The 22077-nt window shown below is 39.4% G+C and overlaps 1 protein-coding gene across 7 annotated transcripts in view; it reads left to right on the top strand.

Annotated features, from left to right (window-relative positions):
- The window catches only part of CLCN3 (chloride voltage-gated channel 3), a 43639-nt gene extending 23536 nt beyond the window's left edge, over positions 1-20103 (top strand). For 4 of the 7 annotated variants that reach the window (XM_033161326.1, XM_033161325.1, XM_033161331.1 and 1 more), the window contains 10 exons: positions 2518-2705; positions 3534-3656; positions 4424-4630; positions 5583-5663; positions 6692-7237; positions 8993-9173; positions 10376-10774; positions 12910-13125; positions 16349-16426; positions 17834-17962. In XM_033161326.1, coding sequence (XP_033017217.1) covers positions 2518-2705; positions 3534-3656; positions 4424-4630; positions 5583-5663; positions 6692-7237; positions 8993-9173; positions 10376-10774; positions 12910-13125; positions 16349-16426; positions 17834-17853 — 2039 coding nt within the window. In that variant the 3' untranslated portion in view covers positions 17854-17962. Of the gene's footprint in view, positions 1-2517; positions 2706-3533; positions 3657-4423; positions 4631-5582; positions 5664-6691; positions 7238-8992; positions 9174-10375; positions 10775-12909; positions 13127-16348; positions 16427-17833 lie in introns of all 7 variants that reach the window. The other 3 variants (XM_033161329.1, XM_033161328.1, XM_033161332.1) reach the window with 1 other exon arrangement.
- Positions 20104-22077: the final 1974 nt, after the last annotated feature.

The following is a 22077-nucleotide window of genomic DNA, read 5'->3' as shown; positions in this document are numbered from 1 at the left end:
GAGTATGAAACATTTGAAGATCTTGGTATTCTTTGGTTGCCCTGCCAAGTTAAATATTAACACACATGCGGGAAACAGTGAAATTTTCCTTCCTTGTACGAAACAAGTCAAGCTGGTTATAAACGTTTTGTTTTATTTTTTAGAACTAAAAGAATGTGTAAAGAATGTTTTATTAAAGGTTTTGAGAATCATCCCCTTTAGATTATGGCCTAGTCCTAATGCAACACTCCCAATCCAACAAAATACGGATAGTTGGAGCATGAGCAAGCAATGAGCTTGAGTTCTTCACCCTGTTTCCTTTCCTTTTCCTTTACATATGCTGAGCTTCGGAGGAGATGTTTCTTAAACCACAATTTTCTGTGATATCAAAATGTGGAAACTAGTTTTAAGTCCTGCTTACAAAGCAGTTGTAAAATTCTGCAGGGCTCCAAACCACTCAGATTTCTTTAGGCGAGTGTAGATGGAACTTTTGCTGACATAAAATAGGGGACAGCAACTCCTGCTTGTGTTTTCAGCAAAGCCTGGTTGCTGACTCCATTATATATCAACTTGGTCTTCCCCCCTCCCAAGAAGCACATCCTAGCATATAAAAGTGAGCCAAGAAGGGCTGGACGATGGGCTCTGCAGGGTGGTGAATGCGTTCCCAGAGTCACTGAAAGAGGCAGTTATTAAACCAATTCTTTAAAAAAAACCATATTTGGACCCAGCCGATATGGCCCAGTTTCAAATCTTTCATTCTTGGGCAAGGTGATTGCTGGACAACTCGAGGCATGCGTGGAGGATGTGGACCATTTGGATCCCTTCCAGTCGGGATTCAGGCCTCATTATGGGACTGAAACTGCTTTGGTCGCACTAGTCTCTGACTGGCTAGGGACAGAGGCGAAAGCTGCTTCCGAGTTCTGCTGGATCTTTCAGCAGCCTTTGATACCATCAACCATGACATCCTTCTGGACTGTCTAGAGGAGCTGGGGGCACTGTTATGCAGTGGTTCCGCTCCTCCTCCTTGGGCTGTGTCCAGAATGTGGTGTTGGGGGATAAGTGTTCGGACCCCTGGGCTCTCACTTGTGGAGTGCCTCAGGGCTCTGTCCTCTCCCCCATGCTTTTTAACATCTACACGAAGCCACTGGGAGAGATCACCAGGGGGTTTGGGCTGGGTGTCCACCAGTATGCAGATGATATCCAGCTCTATCATTCCTTCAAATCTGAACCATTGAGGGCAGTGAAAGTGTGAGTGTCTGGAGGTGGTTGGAGGATGGATGGCAGCTAACAGATTGAGGTTGAATCCTGACAAGATAGAAGTACTGTTTTGGGGGGATGGGGTGGGCGGGTATGGGGGACTCCCTGGTCCTGAACCAAGTAACTGTGTCCCTGAAAGACCAGGGGCACCACCTGGGAGTCATTTTGGACTCACAGCTGTCCATGGAGGTGCAGGTCAATTTTGTGTCCAGGGCAGCTGTTTACCAGCTCCATCTGGTACGCAGGCTGAGACACTGCTTGCCCACAGAATGTTTTGCCAGAGTGGAGCATGCCCTGGTTATCTCCCGCTTGGACTACTGCAGTGCACTCTACATGGGCTACCTTTGGAGGTGACTCGGAAACTGCAACTAATCCAAATGCGGCAGCTAAACTGGTGACTGGGAGTGGCCGCCAGGACCATATAACACCGATCCTAAAGGATCTTCACTGGCTCCCAGTATGTTTCTGAGCACAATTCAAAGTGTTGCTGCTGACCTTTAAAGCCCTAAGCGTCCTCTGCCTAGTATACCTAAAGGAGCGTCTCCACCCCTATCTCTCCCTACTGAGGTCCTCTTCCGAGGATCGTCTGCTGGTTCCCTCACTGCGAGAAGCGAAGTTACAGGGAACCAGGCAGAGGGCCTTATTGGTAGTGGCGCCCGCCCTGTGGAACGCTCTCCCATCAGATGTCAAGGAAATAAACAACTATCTGACTTTTATAAGACAACTGAAGGCAGCCCTGTTTAGAGAAGTTTTTAAGGGTTGGTGTTTTTATTATGTTTTTAGATATGTAAGCTGCCCAGAGTGGCTGGGGAAACCCAGCCAGATGGGTGGGGTATAAATAACATCATCATCATCATCATTATTATTATTATTAAATAAATGTGATTAATATCCGACTCCCTAGAGACTGTTAGGCATTTCAAAGAGGAGCTCCTGAAGGCTGTGCATGCCTATCTTGAAAAGATCAGGCTGTCAGTGACTTCATCTTACAGATTTAATCTTGAAAAGCAAAGTTAAGTGTGAAGAAAAAAATTCCCTAAGTCAGTAATGTAAAACTGTGTTGGAAATTTCTAAATTAATGACACCATTTATGTTATGTTAGCATTCTGGGTGAAGTGATTGATTTTGTTAACATTACTCTTCTTCAAAACATAGAAGATTAATCTCAGCTAGGTCTGTTTTTGAATGCATTGAGTTTTTATTACATTCTGCATGAATTGATGGTGATTTTGTCTACTTAGGGGTTTTAAAAATGCTAAGCCATCTCTCTTACTGAAATAGGTGCATTGGCTGGGTTGATAGATATTGCTGCAGACTGGATGACTGATTTAAAGGAAGGCATTTGTCTTAGTGCCCTGTGGTTCAACCATGAACAGTGTTGCTGGGCCTCAAATGAAACAACATTTGAAGAGCGAGACAAATGTCCTCTATGGAAAACGTGGGCAGAACTAATAATTGGTCAAGCAGAGGCAAGTATAGCTCTTCAACTTTTCTTCACTGTTCTTTCTTTACTGACTTAACCTGTCTATGAATGCCTGCAGATGGTATTTTATCCAAAAACAGAAATGGTAATGATTTAACATGTAACGAAAGATTAAGGAGCATCCTATGTTCAGAGAACATTTCAGTGCCTTGTGCACATGCTGATGGGTATGGAGAGTGGGAGTTGGGGATTTTTGGCATTTTTCAGAAATTCAGGCCGAAACATGTATGCATGATAATATTTCAATGAAATTACAAAATTGACTTAATGAAAGCTGTAGGTGCAGAAACTATGAAAATATCCTAAATGTCTGGCTGCCAGTTACTGCTGTTGTTGCTGTTTGGTTTTTTTTGTGCACAATCTGTTATATGTGTTTGAAAAAGACCTTGAACTTCAGAGTGATCCCATAATGCAGGGGGAGGGAACCTGTGACAACTTACACTAGGACCACAGCCAGCGAGGACCATGGATGATGAGAGCTGCAGTCCAGCAAGTTTCGGGGGTGGGGGTGGGGCACAGGTTCTCCACCTCTGCTTTAATCACTGGTGTGTGTCTGTGTGTTTGTTGTACCAGTGTTTCCCTTCTTCTGGCAGTCCCTTTCGTATCCAGAAATAACTTGTTGGCATTATGGGAGAAGAGTGCTGACATGTAGGCTTGTACTATAGCCAATGACCACCTCACCCTATCCTGTTTGCTGTAATTGCTTCTCTTAAAAAGAAAAGACATTTTGTGTCAAAACTCACTGCAAATTAAATTACTATGTGGTAGCTAACTAAAATTTGTTAATAGTTTTTATCTGTTTGCTTTCTTTCAGGGCCCAGGCTCTTACATCATGAACTACATCATGTATATTTTCTGGGCCTTGAGCTTTGCTTTCCTAGCCGTTTCTTTGGTGAAGGTGTTTGCACCTTATGCATGTGGCTCTGGGATTCCAGAGGTAGGCTTTCCATTACAATTATCCTTAAAAGTGTTTAAGGAAAGTTGGTAAAGAGAGGAATGCTGTCACATAGAACTAACTACATGTTTATAAATAAAAATGTACAAAATAAAGTATTGGGACTCTGATTGTGGTTCAGGACTTAATTTGTGTATTTAAGGCTGCAGTTCTGTGACCCCTGGGAAGGGGTATCAAGGGCCATAAGAAAACATTGGTGTTCCTTTTTGGATGTTGGAGATAGATCTGAAACAGAGTGGAAGAAATATGATGACCACTTATGACAGCTTATATTTTGCCTATGCCAACTATAACATTTATATTAGGTTATATAGCCGATACAGGTGATTGAAATCTTAAACATCATAGCACAAAGTGAAATAGCCAAAACGGGGTGGGGGTGGGGGAATATAAATCTAGGACTAGATATAGAAAAGAAGTTAAAACAGCTGTGGAAATTAATTTTATTAGGTTAAACTTGCACACTTAATTATATTTTGAGTGAATAAATTGCATGTAGAAAGTTTAATACAATACAATATAAGCATCTGAATAATTATCAGTGTGGTAGTTGTGCAGGATCACAAACTAATATATTTCAGGCTTTTAAAAGACTTTAAAAATGGATTTGAAAATTTAGAGCGGTTATTTTTGTTCCAGCAGCTGTGTAATTTAAGTTTTGAAAAAAGTTATGTTTCTGAGAGACGTGTTCAAAATTTTCATGAAAAGTCTAGATTATTATTTTAATGTCTATTTCTTTTCTATTCTAGATCAAAACTATATTGAGTGGCTTCATCATTAGAGGATACCTGGGCAAGTGGACCTTGATGATAAAAACAGTCACTTTAGTCTTGGCTGTAGCCTCAGGTTTGAGTTTAGGAAAAGAGGGTCCTCTAGTACATGTTGCCTGTTGCTGTGGAAATATATTTTCCTACCTCTTTCCGAAGTATAGCACAAATGAAGCAAAAAAAAGGGAGGTGTGTCTTTCTTACAAAAATATACATTTATAATAATTCATTCTTATGAAAAGGAAGTAGTGAATAAACATGTTTATTAATCCAATTGCCGTTAAATAATTGTGGCTAAAATAATTGCTGTTTTTCTTAATAGAATAAAGTAGTAAGCTACAGAGAATAAATGAAGAGGTTAATTCTAGAAATACTGGTGTTTTGAAATTGTTCAGGGTCTTACCTCATGTAGAATTTTGCACTGCTCTCATATTTGTAATAAATTGGCAGTATGAACTCCAGGGCCCAGTGCAGTCTGCTGTTCTGCAGTGGCAAGAGCATAGGATTGGGCCTCAGGCTGCTTCATCCCAATGGTGTAATCTGGTTCTAAGGAAAGGCCTGCATGTGGCACAAGGAGCTTTCATTGATGCAAAGAGGGTTCAGCAACCTATGGAGTGTGTATATGGCCCTGTGCCTTCAGTGCTGCTGGTATAAATTCGCTCTTGCAAAAGTGTGCAGCAAGGCGCCTTAAATAGACCCCCCCCCCCAAAAAAAAAACCTGGAACACAATTTGACAGCTATGCCACATTTTTTGGCACATATATATCGTAACTATGTGAGTGCATAAGACCAGACTCTGGGATTCCAGTGCCACAGTCTTCCCTTCCTCAGGAGCACATTCTTAAAAACACATTTGGTCAGATAATAGAGCTCTTCCTAAATTATATTCTCTGAATTCTAGAATTGGTCTTGGGAAAAGCGGTTTTCGAACACATGGCCAGTTGTGACTAGCTTAGAGAAAGCAACATCTCCCAATCTTAAGTTAAGAAGAAGCCACATGACCCCAATCAGTTATGAAAGATGGTTTTTGCTGCTATGGTGTTTATATATGCCCAGTGTTTGTGGATAAGACATAACAGTGAACTATTTACATTTGAGATTTTATTTCAAACAATCTAAAGCTATGTAATCCTTTCTGCAGGTATTATCAGCTGCTTCAGCAGCTGGCGTATCAGTAGCCTTTGGTGCCCCCATTGGTGGAGTCCTTTTCAGCCTAGAAGAAGTACGTATAAAAATCTCTGGAAAAAAATGTGTATTCCGTTATTACTGTAATCTTACATGACCCACTCAAACTCAGTCTCTCTACGTACATAACCATGCAGGCCTAAGCTTAGAACAGTTTCACTCAATGTGTACTTATTACAGGGCTATTTGGTGGTAAATGAGAGATAAATTTAACTTTGTAGTACAACCCTTGCAAATAAGGTGACCAGATGTTACTACTAGCCAACAAAAGATACTGCTAGATTCACTGCCTAAACCTGATGTTAGCCATTTATGGCATGTTCACAAAAAGAAAGAATAACCTTTCTGATTTATAAAATTTCCTTTGCCTAGTCACCTGAGCCAAATTCTACTTGTTATAGGGTACTAGGCAAGTAGCTGTTTATTGCTATTATTCCTAAACAGCTAGAAGCTCCTCAGAAATTCTCTGCATGTAATGTTTCCATTCTTCCTGTCTTCAGTGAAGCTCTACTCATTGCAGGCAGTGCTTGGTGTGAACTTGATAGCGCATTCCAGATACGCCAAAGTGGTGCAGACATGCATGGGTTGACAGAATCCAGCTCATGATGTAGCAGCTAGGTGGTTTTTCATGCACCTTAGCTTGCAATTCAGTCTTATCTTTACTGTGACACCACTATGCTGTTTTCGGTAACTTTGGTAATGTGAGGTGCTTTGTGGACAGTTCTTGGGCTTGACATACAGTTAAGCAATAGTGAAACTGCTTCAGGTCAGGCTTATCCTGTATCTGCCATATACGTCTGTAGAAATTGGTGCAGAATCTGTGCATGTCTAACCCATTATCCTGACTGCTAAAACATTGCTCTAGTTTAAAATATTCTAATGTCAGTCATTTCTCTCAATGCTTGAAGTGATGTCTATGTTATTACAAAGCATAAAGTAGCATTCAGCATTAGCTGCTGATGTTGATAATACACAGTTTCACTTACCTGTTATAAGCTTAGTGAAATGAGCAGATTTGCACAATAGATCCATTTGTATTATTTATTCTCTTTTTGTCTCCTTTAGGTCAGTTATTATTTTCCACTGAAAACTTTGTGGAGATCTTTTTTTGCTGCTTTGGTGGCTGCATTTGTGTTGAGATCAATCAATCCTTTTGGTAACAGTCGCCTAGTTCTTTTCTATGTTGAATACCATACTCCATGGTACCTGTTTGAACTGTTGCCATTCATTCTTCTGGGGGTGTTTGGTGGGCTGTGGGGAGCATTTTTCATCCGTGCAAACATCGCTTGGTGCCGCCGACGCAAATCAACAAAATTTGGAAAATACCCAGTTCTGGAGGTCATTATTGTAGCAGCAATAACCGCTGTCATTGCTTTTCCAAATCCATACACCAGAGTCAACACCAGTGAGCTTATTAAAGAACTCTTCACAGACTGTGGCCCCTTGGAATCTTCCTCCCTTTGTGATTACAGAAATGACATGAATGTCAGTAAAATAGTAGATGATATTCCTGATCGTCCAGCAGGCACAGGAGTGTATTCAGCTATATGGCAGCTGTGTTTAGCCCTTATATTTAAGATTATAATGACAGTCTTCACCTTCGGTATCAAGGTAAGATACAACAAGCAATATTTCTCTGGCCATTGCCCTTTTTGTTTTCATGTTCAAATCTTGAGCTCTCTCTTTCTTACACTGCAATCCTATACGCACCTGACAGTAAGTCCTACTGAACTCAATAGGATTTACTTCTGAGTAGACAAGCATAGGATTGTGCTGTTAATATATATAGGTAGATACAATTTAGAAGGAAAGAGCGCTACATAATTAAAGTTTCATTAAAGACTGGGTTTCTATTCCTTTCCCCCCTATTCTTAGCTGGTACATTATTGAGAAAGCCTATCTTGATGTATTGCAAGTGCCTTTTAGTAAGATAGGCAGCAAAGTTTAATTTAGTACGAACACAAATGATATCTTGTTCAGTGAGGAATACAAACATGTTGAAATTTGTAATTGGAGATTCCAAATAAGGAGGACAAACACGGATGTGTTCTCTTGCACAATTGTGTGGGATGGGAAGGCTTATTTTCAGAAGCAAAATTCTTTATTGCTTATAAATGTTGAACTCAAGCAAGAATGGATGTTAATGTTCAGTTAGACATTGCACATATCTTCCGTGCATGCATTAGTTCTTTTGTTGGCTAATAAGATTAAAAATTAAAATGGTGTATTCCAGGTTTCTGAAGGCCTAGTTAGATACATGGACAAGCATTGCGTCAAATTACAGTATGCTATATTACAGTATTCTATAGGGATCATGTACTATTTTGGATTGTAGGCTGCATCATCTAGAACAGGGGTGGCCAACTCCCAAGAGACTGCGATCTGCTGAGTTAAAAACTGGCAGCGATCTACCCCCTTTTGGGGGGTTCAGGTCAAAGTTGTTGAGTTTTTTTCAGGGAGGAGGTAAAATGTTGAGCTTTTTTTAGGGGAGCCACAGTTGTTCAGCTTCTTTGGAGGGAGCCAATGATCTACCAGTGATCTACCGGTAGATCATGATCTACCTGTTGGACATGCCTGATCTAGAAGGAAACCAGGTTTAGATGTGTGTGCTGGTTTCTAGGAACTTGAAGAAATAAACAAGCAGCACAGACTTGATGTAATGTTAGATATGACTTTAAGAATATTTTGAATGCAGGGTTTTTTTTGTCTTTGAAACAATTCGTTATTCAGTAGAAAGATTGTTGCCAGCTGTGGCAGCCTCTGTGGGAAAGTATGCTGCAGTAATGCACTGACTCTGATATACTGCAGTGAAAAGAACTGGGGCAGGGGGTGAGGAGGAGGTAAACATACTGGAGCACTGACTGCCCCCATGTCGGGGATGGGAAGAGAATCTGTGTAATTAAGGAAGTGGATTTTGACAGCTTTTCCCATCAAGAGCTAACGATGATGGTGTCTGCATGGCTACAGAGAGCTGTATTGTATCTATTGGGTTGTGCTCCCCGAAAATGGCATTCCAAATGCACTGCCCTTGGTTCAGCTGCACCTCATGTAGTATCTACCCCACCATGAAGCCTCAACAGTTTAGTGATTATTCCCAGACATTAGTAGAGCCTCAGTTAGCTTAGAATTCAGGGTAGGGAAGTAGAGGCTTTCACACTTCTTCAGTAAACTTCCCATCCCATCATAATAGAGGAGGAAAGAGGCAGCTGAATCCAAACTTTGTGTGGGGTTGTGGCTCTAATGTGGCTGCACTGCTGATGGGAACCTGTTGCTGTCCAGATACCCAGGTTCCCTATTCCTGTGCTAGAAGGTGGAAACATTTCCTTTACATGCTCACAGTCTTCCTTGGGTTTCTCTTTCTCTTAGGTGCCATCAGGCTTGTTCATACCTAGTATGGCCATTGGAGCAATAGCTGGGAGAATCGTGGGAATTGCTGTGGAGCAACTTGCATATTATCACCATGACTGGTTTATCTTCAAGGAGTGGTGTGAAGTTGGAGCAGACTGTATAACCCCCTCTATGCTATGGTTGGCTGCTGCATGCTTAGGTAACTACCGGTAAATCAGAACACAGTAAATGAAAGGGATTAGTCCCTTTTTACTGCTTAAATAGGCAAGTTATAAAGGGATAAAGCAGAACAAATGGATATGCCCAATGCTTGAAGAGCATGTTGCTTTGAACTGGAAACATGTACAGTACTGAAAAGATAAATTAATTAAAACCACAATGACTATGTTTCCATAAGCCCATCTTATGGGCATGCAATGCTGTATTTAATCACCACTTTTAAAAAATCAGCCCTCATCTCTAAAAGTTTGAATGTTAATTGGAATTAGTATTGATTAAAAGTATGGTAATCCTTGAAATACTTATCCACAAACATCCTTGGGCTGTTTCCCAGCCCTGACTTTGATATATGAACATAGATTTAGCTATTTATGCATTGGGAATCATGATGTGGAAGATAATAAAACCCCTTACGAATACAAACTTAGAGTTGCAAATTGGCTCTACTACCAGATGACTCTTGGCAACTGGTGCTGCCACTTCTAGTTTTGGCAGATTAAATTTTGAGTAAACGATCAGACAGGCTTTAGTCAGTTCCTCTTTGGAAAAATGTTAAAACTAGTAACAGAAGTCTTCCTTCTGGTGAAGGAAGCTGTGAAAAAGGAGGATCAGTCAGTTTCGATTTTCCTTCCCAGTGTGCTAAGTTAGCATTTTTTGTATTCCAGTTTGATTTTTCAAACCATCTGATTGCATATTATTATTATTTAAATTGTTTATTGAAATTATCAGTACCACGTAAGCACATTATTAAATCTTGAAACTTAAAAATAGTGAAATTCTGGGCATGTCTTCTCAGAAGTAAGAGTTGTTGAGCTCAATGGGACTTACTCCCAGCTAATGTTAGTTTGCAGTTTGGGGATTATTATTATTATTTATCATAAAACCAGTCTATCATTTCCCCTCCTTTAAGATAACTATACCTTTGGGTTTTTTGTGGGTTGTCCCAGTGACTATTATTATTATTATTATTATTATTATTATTATTATTATTATATTATTATTATTGTGTAGCATTAATATACATTCAAAGTTATGTGCTGCTAATTCCATGTTGAAGTCTTGTGGTCATTGACTTAATACCTGGCTGGCACCTAATGTTATCTAGGTGGCCAGGGAACACCACATTGATACATTATTTCACAAGGACATACTGATCAATAACCTTCTTTTTTCACCTTTCAGGTGGTGTGACAAGGATGACTGTATCTCTAGTGGTTATTGTATTTGAGTTGACAGGTGGGCTAGAATACATTGTGCCCCTCATGGCTGCAGTAATGACAAGCAAGTGGGTAGGAGATGCTTTTGGCAGGGAAGGTATCTATGAAGCACACATTCGTCTGAATGGATATCCTTTCTTGGATGCCAAGGAAGAATTTACCCACACAACATTGGCAGCTGATGTCATGAGACCTCGAAGAAATGATGCACCCCTGGCAGTGTTGACACAAGATAATATGACGGTGGATGATATAGAAAATATGATCAATGAAACCAGCTATAACGGTTTTCCTGTTATAATGTCCAAAGAATCCCAGAGGCTAGTGGGATTTGCTCTAAGGAGAGATTTGACTATTGCAATAGGTAATTGCGTTTTTGTATTCTGAGTGTGTTGTCCTCCCCCATATCCCCCCCCAAAAAAAGCATTAGCTCAACAGCAATCATAGGAGAAATCTGAGGGTTACATGAATTTGGAGGTAGAAATGGGGGCGTGATCCTTGAAGAGCAGCGTCAGGCTCTCCATTTTCACACCAAGAGAATCCTACAGTGAAGTGTTTCTTCTTCTTAACATTCCTATGTAGCCAAATATGGAAGCTCTATCACTGCAGAGTAGCATTGGGAGCAGTGAGACGGGGAATCAGACCAAATGAAACACTTACTGCAGCTTTTGTCATACAGAGATTTGAAAGGCATAAAATTCCAGAACTGATTGATACGAAATTATACCACAGCATAATTACCTAGTAAGATTCAAGTGAATTTTATTGTGTACCTTGTTACTATGTTTGACTGCCACTTTTAAGTCCAGATATCTAGAAGTTTGTGGCAGGCACAACTTAATTATTGCAATAGGGGCGTGCTACATGAATCTTTGTGATTGAAAATGTCTTTGTGTGTCCCCCTCCACCATCAAGGAGATTGTCACACAGATATGGCTCGGGGGCAGTTTTGAAGACCTAGAATATAATTTTGCAGTATAGTTGTGTAGAGAAGCAGCATTGCTTGCATTACTTTTGTGGATTTAAACATTGGAATGCTTCAGTGAATGTGAGCAAACAAGCTGAAACTTAATCCAGGCCAGATGAAAGTACTGATGATTAGGAGTATATCCAGTGTAAGGATAGGATAACTTGAAAACTCAGGGTTGCAGTTTGGAGGAACTCCTGCATCTAATATTACCCCTGGATATTCAGGTGAGGCAGTACCCAGGAGTTTACATAGGCTGGATTGCAGGAGGAATGACTTAGCCATGATGATTCATGCCTTAGTTACATCTAGATTGGACCTCTTTAATACACTCAATATGTAGATAAGCTGCACTCTGATTTTAAACATTTAAGGTTATAAATATCATTTTGGACTAATTTATGGCCACATGATCCACCACATTTCTCTTGTCACTTGACTTTGACCTGTGCACAGTTTCTTATTTCTAACATTACTATGTGTGTGCTGGGTTTTTCCCCTTGTTTGTTTGGAGAATAAATCAAGAATGAACACACCCACACACCCACCTAGGAAACAAGCTGGTTCAAAATGCAGATGCTAAAGTGTTGAGTGGTGCAGGGTGCAGGACACACATAACTTTGCTTCCTCTTGATTCCCAAGCCCAATTTAAAGTTTTGACCTTTTAAATTCTGAAATGTCTGGGCCCAAGATACTTCAAGGACTGGTTACTCTCTTTTGAACCTACTTGTGTTCTATGATTTTCCTTGTATTCCCCCCACTGATTGAAGAGTAATGGGCTATGCTATGGCACTGGAGCTGTGGAACTCACTACCGTTGACCTGTAAATTGTAGATAGCTTTCCAGTTTTTCCCACTGTGGAAAGAGCTTTTAAGCTCTCCACCTTTCCTGGGGCACAAGCGCCACTTTGCACACTGGTTTCAGAAAGGTGGGGATGGTTGCACAGGGGTTGTTCTGGCTATATGCGATTTCAGCTTTACACACAGTCCTTGGCATCTCACCCTTGCACAAATTGTGAGTTGTCTGTACTTCTTTCTTGATTCTGGACTAAGACAACCCTCTTCTGGAAGGCTTTTGTGGTTGCCCCGATTAGCTTCCTTTCTTTTTTCTGCATTAAGGATTACTGTCCTGCTAACTTTAAAATTTGGTACAACTTCGAACTGTGCTTAAGTGTTTCTAGTGGTAGCTGCTTTGGATACTTTTAGTCAAAAGGCAGGTTAAAAATATTTTAATAACAAAATGTTGCACCCCCTTCTACCATTTTTTAGTGTTTTGAAATGCTACAGTGTGTTTCCTGAATTGAACAATTTTGTAGGATTATATATCTTTTTCTTATTTAGGATTATTAAATGAACATGGGGATTACTAATAGAGAAAATAATCTTTTGTAGTTAGGTTTTTTTGGGGGGGGTGAGGAACACCACCATGTATAGTCCTTTCTTTTTCTTTTTAAATATAGTTTTCACTGTTTTAGACATAAGGGAATAATTCATTCTCCTTCGCATAATTGTCTTCTATTGTCCTGATTAAAGAAAGTGCCAGGAAGAAGCAAGAAGGCATTGTTGGCAGTTCCAGAGTCTGTTTTGCCCAGCATACCCCATCACTTCCAGCAGAAAGCCCTCGACCTTTGAAGCTTAGAAGCATTCTTGATATGAGCCCTTTTACTGTGACGGATCACACACCAATGGAGATAGTGGTTGATATTTTCCGCAAACTGGGCCTGAGGCAGTGCCTTGTAACACACAATGGGTGAGTCCAATGATGGGAACTGCTATTTGTATCACAAAGGTTTGAAATTGCTTGTTTTTCTATCTTTGTCCTGTTGCTCCTTCATAAGTCTTAACACCCTAACACTTGTTCAAGTATTAAACATGAGGCAACTGTATAGCAGGGTGTTGACTTAGAAGTTATTTTCTCTTAATTTTATTTTATTTTTTCAAAGCAAACACAGCCCTTTGCAGATTTCCCACTATCTTCTCCCAGCAGCCCAAAATAAGTCCTGAGAATCATTTGAGGATAATTCATAACACTAGAAGGTTTCTTGTTCTCACTGGTTTACCATGAGAAGAGGGCCATACAGAAATTCATGATTTTGGGGAGGTTATATTTTGTTCTTAAGATATGGGAATGGTTCCATATTGCTTGTGTATAAAACCATAATATGGAATGGATGTATATACTTCTGCCTCCAGTTAAGATATCGACACCACTGAACACTACTCCCTGTTCTTCAGCATATGTGTTTTTCTTGGAAGTGGTGCCTCCTCCCCTCTTGCATTTTGCAAGAGCCCTCATGTCACAAAATGGCCCTAGCAGCTTTATCATAGTTTGCATTGTCTCTGTGCAGTTATGATAATGAAAGCTACATTGCCACTAGTTCTGCAGCTCTTCTTGTTGTGATTTCCCTCCTTTTCAACTGATTGTATACCCTTCAAACAAATGAGCAAGGGGCTGCATATTGCAAGCAACATGAGTCTGCCCCCAACAGCTGAAGCTCCATGGTGAGCTCATTCCCCACTTTCTGCTTTCTCATAGCCTAATCATACTTGCCTTCTCAGAATGACCCATGAAACTACTGGGTCCTAGAGCTGGTTCACATGGAACTTTTCACATGGAACTGCTTATGGGAGTGGCCTACTCAAGTGAGCAGCATGACATCAGTGTTGGAGGTTTATGAAACTGCACATCAGCTTCCATGAACCTCCCAACACTCTGAAACAGAAAATCCCTGCTTACAGCACAGGTGCCATTCTGTTGCATTTACATGCCTTCCCTCTGATATGACATTACTCATGCCAAGTGCATGACTAGGAAGCGGCCTTATACTGAATCAGACTAATGATATAACTCAGTGTGGTTTATTTGCAATATAGGCAATATCGTGGCTCTCCAGGATTTCAGACATTGTCCTCTCCCAGTTCTATATGGAGATGCTGAATATAGAATTTGATCTTTTTGCATGCAAAGCACATGCCAATAAGCTGTAAATAACACCAATAATAACTACAACTATTTCCACTTTAAAACTATATACATCATGAGTGATACCCATTTTCTGGAGAAGCTCATTTAAATCAGTGGCAGTGAGTTTACCCAGAATATGACCAATGCTGGATACCGTCTAATATTTTTAGATTATTAATGTATATTAGACTCTAGAGACTGGACATCACTATGTGATCTTGCAATAAACTACCGGTACTTAAATTTGCTGCCTTAAATAGAGTTTAAGGGGGAAGTATTTATACTTGCCTTCAGCCCAAATTAAAATAACAAAACTATGTTCAAAAGTAAGTCTCCTTAGGCTAAGTGAGACTTACACCCAGGTAAGTAGGATTGCATCCCGAAAGCTAAACTGCTATGCATGTATGGGGTTGAGTACACTATAGCATTCCAAGAAAATGCTTTTATAACACTTAAAAGCATTGTTGAGGCCTGATGCTCCCTCTGTAGAATGGATCTGAAGTGTAGCAAAATATGCTTCTACAACTGGAAGTCCCTCATTTTCCAATGGTGATTATTAACAATGTAGAATTACTCTATTATATTTCTTAATGAATTATTAAGTGAACACATAGCAAAAGTTACTTGCTCTTAATCTGCAGCTGTGTAATGTCTGTATTTGTTTTCCTTGCTTCAGCTTGTTAATGTTACTTTGCATTTGATAATTTAACAGTGGCCAGATCTCATTCCACTTGTCAGTTGGGGGCATACACCCAAATTATCAAGATCACTAAGCAGACTTGTATATTTGCTGCATGTGACTGCATCAGTCAAGGAAACGTGTATGCAGACTGGAAATTTCAATCTCCTTTCCTAGGAAAGAGGTCACAGCAGCTGGAACAGTAAAACAAGTTTTTATACCCCCAACACAATTCTAAGCAGTTTGCCTAATAGCCAGTGTAGTGATATTCAGATTGGACCCATTAAGCAAGTCATTGATTTCAGTTGGTCTACTACGATATCACCCTTTTATATTAAGAAGCTGGTTTACAAAAGATTTGTTAATTTTCATGACCTTGAAAAGCAGATTGCTAGGATGTTTCTCTAAAATTATTTGCGGTTTGGAAGGAAAGCTCTGGTTTCTTTGTTTTGCATTTTGGTGATACTACTTGTATCTTAATTGTTCTGTTGCTTTTTATGGCGGCTGTGTATATTCTAGGGAATTGTGTACATGTGCAGGATTTAGTATTGGTCCAGTGTGTGGCATGCTTAGAATCTTACTATTATTATTAATATTATTTTTAAAAAGCTTCCAGTTCTGATGGCCTGTAAGAAAAATGTAAAGATGAAACAGGTGTTGGTGAAATCTAAAGTAATGGAAAGAAACTAAGTAGGACTACCAGGAGTCAGAATGTGGGGTTTTGCCATCTTGTTTAACATCTTGCCATCTGCTGTTTTCAGCTACTCCCTGGTTTTATTATAAGACATTATCCCGTCTTCCCCATTCTTGCCTATTTCATTCTACCATTTATGCTTAAACAAACAAACCCAACTAAGTATACGTGAACATACTGATCTAATTTATTCTAGATGCAGAATTCAGGGAGAGGGGTATGGAGTAGCATTTAGCTGCCTGCCCTTAAGGACTGTTAATGTGATTAAATAGAGGCAGAGGCAGACTTAATATTTTGACCATCAGATGTTTTTAAGAAGGTAAATGTGCCTCCGTAGGAGTAAACAGTTAAGCTTGTTTTGCATTTATATTTATAATGGCAGGAAATGTGGAAAGATTTGGTTGTAATAATGGTAAAACATCTAGATGTCAGTGTGCAACAAGGGTCTATATCTAAAGTTTAATATGAATTGAGAGAAGATGCAGTGGCCTTCAAATACTTTTTCAGTTAACCTTCCATTATTAGCATTTCTGCAGTCCATGTTTCGTTTTACTTTCCCCCCTAACTTCTTTCATTATGATTGGAGCTCTTTTGTTTGATTTCACACACAGTATTAGCATAACATGATCGTTTCGGATTGTCTTGGGGATCATCACAAAGAAGAACATATTAGAGCATCTCGAGCAAACTAAAGCCGCACGTCGACCCCTTGGTGATTAGATATATCAGATCTCCTCATTAGGACACTTTAGACATCAGGAAGCATGAAACTTGTGAATTGTTCCAGTGTTCTCTTATAAACAGCTGAACAACAGCAAACCTCCATAAACAAGTATATAGGCCTTATGAATTGAAATGTGAGCAAATCCATTTGTGGGAAAATATGCTAACATGAAGACACGAGCTTGAACATTCACTGTTAATTAAAAGTGAACGTTATGTAAGAAAGTGGATTAGCGATTCAATGATAGACAATTCTGCTATTCCCAAAGGTTCCAGGGTTCATCCGTTTTCTGACAAGTTTTGTTGACCTGTGTAAAATAAGCATGTGCCACAAAAACTGTAGGTTTGGGGTTTCATTTTTAACAAGAGCTGCCAATCAGCATGCAAACTTCATTGTAGTCTTTGACATCTGAACTAGGACATATTTCAGCTTAGAACTATTTCCTGCCCAGTTGCAGCACTTTGTGGAGCGGACTACTAGAAGGCACTTTATTTCATGATAACATCAGCAGTGATAGAAATTGTCATTTGTCCTTCTTGCTGTATTGTGTGCTATTTAGATTCTAGTGCTGCTCTGCAGTAGTTGCTATTAAAACCTGTATCCCAAGTTTGGCTGCTTACATGCGAATTGAACTTGCATTTTATTCTAATACTTCACAAGTGTTTCATGCATCCTCTTAAAAAAAGTTACAGCAAAAAACTACTAACCAGAATGACAAGGTCAGAAGCTCATTCTTTTTTTCTGCCTCTCCTGTGATAAACCTTTTTAGGACAGCTTCACTCCTTGGTATATTAGTAATAAAACCTGTATCATAAGAGCACTGTTTCTAATAAGAAAAAGGGGGGCCTAAATGTTGTTTTTTTCCAATTTGAACCTGAAATAAATTAATCTGTGATCATCTCTTCTTCAAACGTATGTGCAAGTGCTCTTATGAAGACACCCAAACTAATAGGTTATGCTGGACAGAGCCTCAAATTGAACTGTCAAACAATTTTGAGTCCAGCTATATTCAACCATAATTTCTTTTGGTAATGGGATCAGTATCACTTATTCACACGTTTGTTTTTTCTTTGTCCTCCTTTGTTACTTTTTTGTTGGCGTATAATAATCAGCAACAAAAAAATAACTATTAGTGGGCACAGGCTTGGCTTTTCTTTACTTGGAAGTTGAAAATGGGTTACAGTTTAGTGACTACCCTCTTTAGTACCTTAATACTGCTGTTGTTTTAAACAAAATGATTGCTTAATGGCAACAAAATGTGTTTCTTGGAATAAGAAAATCAGGCTTTACTGCACTCTGTTCCTGTCAACAAAAAGGATTTGGCTATAAAATTAGCGTGGCTATTTCTTCTGGCTCGTGTATTTAATTAGCCATCTTCTATGTGTCTCTTTCCAGGCGCCTCCTTGGCATCATAACAAAAAAAGATATCCTCCGTCATATGGCCCAGACGGCAAACCAAGACCCCGCATCAATAATGTTCAACTGAATTCAGTAACAGAGGAGAGAGAGGAAAGTGAAGAGGAGGTTCATTTGTTGAATAGCACAACACTTTAGCATGAGGCATTGTTTTGCAGTGCAAGAGGAAAGCTGGATTTTTGGGGAAGCATGCCGCTGGAATTCAGGAGTTGATTTAGGATAAAGCGCAGAGTTGGAAAAAGGATGGTCCTCACAGTAACAAAGAGGGGTAGGAGCGAAGTTCTGCAATCTTGCACTGGATGCGTTCTAAGTTGCTAGATCTGCCATGATAGTGCAGTAACAAAGTTGTGTCAGAAGATGGAAGGCTCCATTCTGTACCCTGCTGCTTTAGCGTTGAAGAAACTGATTACTAGTCCCTGTTTCTGGAGGGATCATTTTGAATTGAGCCATCTTTTGAATACTGGAAGATTTTGCCCTTTTTACCACAGACAATTGTTGTGTTAACTCATTAAGTGCATAGTTATTATATCACCTCTTTACATTCCAAAAGAGCTTTTATTTCTCTCTCCTGAGCCCTAACAGAGCCTCTTTACAATTGATGTGCCCTTCTGAAATGGTAGTTTCTCATATTGAGATGTACTGTGACCTGCTGAGTTTGTTCACAAGAAAGAAGTATTTCTTGTGCCATTTAAACTTGAGATTGTATATCATGAAATTATTATGGCAGTTCTGATCTACTGCAACAGAAGCAGATTGAGCAGGTAAAATAAATTGTATGAAGCATGTTCGAAATCCTGTAGCTTTTGAGCTGCAGCTTAAACAGCCAAAACCTGTCTCAAAAAGAATGTTGTTGCAAGATGATAACATGACCTGGGCTTATGCAATTTTTTGTATTATTAAAAACACTAAGGTATATACCAATGTTGTGCGGTGTAAGGAAAATACTGCTACTCTATTAAGAACAATTCTATATAAACGTGTCTGGTAACAACTGCATGCTCAAACACTGGAGATTTCCTCCCCTGCCTCAGAATTATGACCCATCACTTTTTGTTCCCTGTTCCTACAAAGATGTAATCATATTTTGCACTAGATATACACTGATATTTGAGCATTATTTTATTTATATTTTTATGAATTAAAATATACTAAATAAAATTAGTTAACAGTGACACAGTTAATTTTACCTTTATAATGTATTTTTTATACAGTAATTCAGAAACCTCCATGAGCAAAGATGGGTTAGGCAAAAGCTTATCAATGGGGGAAGTGTTTAATATTTCTTTATATTGCAGCCTGCCACTTGATTGATGGCCATAATCTTAAATTACTGTTTGTTTTTAAACAAAGCAGAAATAAAAGACCCAATATTTGTAAATATTGCAGGATTTAAAAACAATTATTTTAATTATAAACCTGTTATCATTTTGATTTTGATTTTCAGTAGCTTTGGAACACAACTGCTGAAGTGATAACTCAGTTTTTCAAGTAACAATTGATTCCTACTGCAACTATGTTGGATTTAAATCCTATCCACAACAGATATAATTTACTGGAACATTCTTTGTCTCAATTAGAAATTTCTGGGTTGTATCCACTTGGTGTCCCGTAATTGAGAAAAAGCTCTTGGATGCAGCAGAGCCTTGTCTCAGTGGAAGGGGGATCAAAGCGATCTTTGATGACCTGCCCATTATCCTGCAGCCCCCTGCACCACTTTCCACATTGTTCTAATGATCTTCTGTCCTCCAGAACCGACTGGAGGGAGGTTGTAGGAGGAAAGGGAAATCACTGAAGTTTGCCCCAATCTCTATTCTGCTGATGGAAGCACCCGCTGGATCCAATAGCCTTCTTTCAGCAGCGGGACACCAATAATATACAATCCTTTGTATTTGGAATGTCTACACTGTATTCTACACAAAACATCACTACCACAGTAGCCTAGTTCGCACAACATCCTCTTACTCCCTGGTCCTTTTTGCTGCTTCAGTGAGCCAAGTCAACGTTTGGCTTAGTGTGTTGGCCTTGGGAGCAGCTCATGGTCAGTGAGAAGAGAGCTTAACCATGAGGCCCATTTGCACAAGATGCTTAGCCAAACTTTGGCTTAGCTTGCAGCAGCAAAAAGGACTGGGAAAGAGCAAGGCTTCAGGCTGTGAGCTGCTCTGGGAGCACAGTCTAGTTAAGCCAAACTGGTTTATCATGTGTGAACCAGGCCAAAGACTTGGAGGTGTTACTTTGGGGGTTTTGACCATAAAAAACTGACACATAAATGAGAGTTTAGAGATGTGACTGGCAGGTGAACATTCCAGAGCATCATGTCTCCTGATCACACCGGCATTTACTTTTCACGCATTATGGGTGAGCATGAAACTGTCAGAATGATTGAGGGCTGTGTGGTAAACTGTTTGCCCAGTGTAGCGCCTGACTTTGCCCAGTGATCCCCTACCTCACTTGATAAGCCCATTTGGAAACATTGAAATTTCACAAGGTGTGTGTAAGGTAGCCAAGGAAGCATCTCTTAATAAAAAGAACCAGGTGCCCTACCTACTGCATATATGTTTGTGTAACACCAGGTGTGTTTGTGTATCTCAGGCCTGTTGCTTGAGTAAGCTATTTTTTATTTGCAAATCATTCAACACTAGAGTATCTTGTCTGAGGAAAACATGTTCCAAAGGAATACCAGAGTAAATTTGGTGAAGTTGGTAGGAATGCAACTAAGAACTGTAAACAAGTGCTTTGCTAAGTGGTCCAAATACTAATAATCGTTTAGGCATAGCTTTTAAAATCGATAATTAATATTTCTTTGCAGTGCCCAATTGGTCAATGTGATTTAGAAACTCTTTGAAGCTTTGCTTTGAACTCTGAGCTGAATCTTTGCCAAAGCTATACTTTTGGCACAGTACATTGGGCCGAATCCAGAGATTTCCAGCCTTTGACAGGAGCCCCGTCAGAGAAAGGAAAACTTTGGGTCCAAGCTATTGTTTTTAAAATTGGTAGTACTGAGATCTTTGTTTACTTGCCTGGGTATTAAACTGAAACACTTGTTCCTTTGGAGCCTTTTATTGTGTAAATCAGTGTTAACTGAACAGAATCTGACTAATGTATAGACATAGTTCAGGAGACTACTTATGCTTCTAACACTTTCTTTAAAAGTAAAAACAATTGAAAAAATTCTGCCCTGGTTCTTATCATGTATATCTAAATTAAACTTACTTTCTCTAAGTAACATGCTTTAATTTGAAATATCCTGTCCTATTCAGTATGAAACTTTCATATAGCTACTTGCTTTAACATGATTTTTTTTTGGGGGGGGGTATAAATTCAGTGCCCTCAGACTACCTGCTGCAGCATGAAGTGAAAAGATACTAATTCATGTCCCAGATCACTTACTTAACCAGGAATCCCCAAACTTCGGCCCTCCAGATGTTTTGGACTACAATTCCCATCATCCCTGACCACTGGTCCTGTTAGCTAGGGATCATGGAAGTTGTAGGCGAAAACATCTGGAGGGCCGCAGTTTGGAGATGCCTGTGTTAGACCTTCACCTTGAATACTTCACATCTATACTGTGCCGATCTAATGCACTGTTTGCTGTTCTTACCTGCTCAGTTTTCCTCACTAGCACATGACATGTTGAGTTTGTTTGTCATGGTGTATTAAGAGATTCTGGAACTGAACTAAGTGTGCCTGTGCATTGCGCAAAAAAGCAGAGGGTATATACTAATGTAAAAATTTGCAGGGCCTTATTCAAGTTGAACAGGATGTGGTGTTTAAGGGTATCGCCATCTTTGTTTTGTTTATAGCAGTTTAGTTGGTTCATGAATGCATAGTTTGTTAATCTGTGATATTTCCTAGACCTGTATTAAACATTAATCCTAATGTTTTTATTTATACTAGTGTGATATAGTTGCATATCATTACAGTAAAATAAAAAACCCATTACTGTGATGATTTCATTATAAAATGTATTAAATTTTTCTGTATGACCATTTTGGTTTTGACTTTTTTCATTACTTAATTAACCATTGCCTATACAAAGTACATATGCATTTCTTTTATCTGAAGATTTGGGAGGTACTGTCAAACATACCAGAATAGAAGAATGTTAAAACACAGCTTTTTCCATTCTTGCATTTGCTTAGTGAATGAGCAGAAAGGGCACAAACACCTTTTTTGAAGTGGAAGAACAATACTGCAGATTGATCTAGCTCTATAATAATCAATTG

Source organism: Lacerta agilis, chromosome 9 (genome assembly GCF_009819535.1).
Source record: "Lacerta agilis isolate rLacAgi1 chromosome 9, rLacAgi1.pri, whole genome shotgun sequence".
NCBI lineage: Eukaryota > Metazoa > Chordata > Lepidosauria > Squamata > Lacertidae > Lacerta > Lacerta agilis.
The sequence above is the reverse complement of the archived record's forward strand: the minus strand, read 5'-3'. Positions and strand labels throughout refer to the sequence as shown.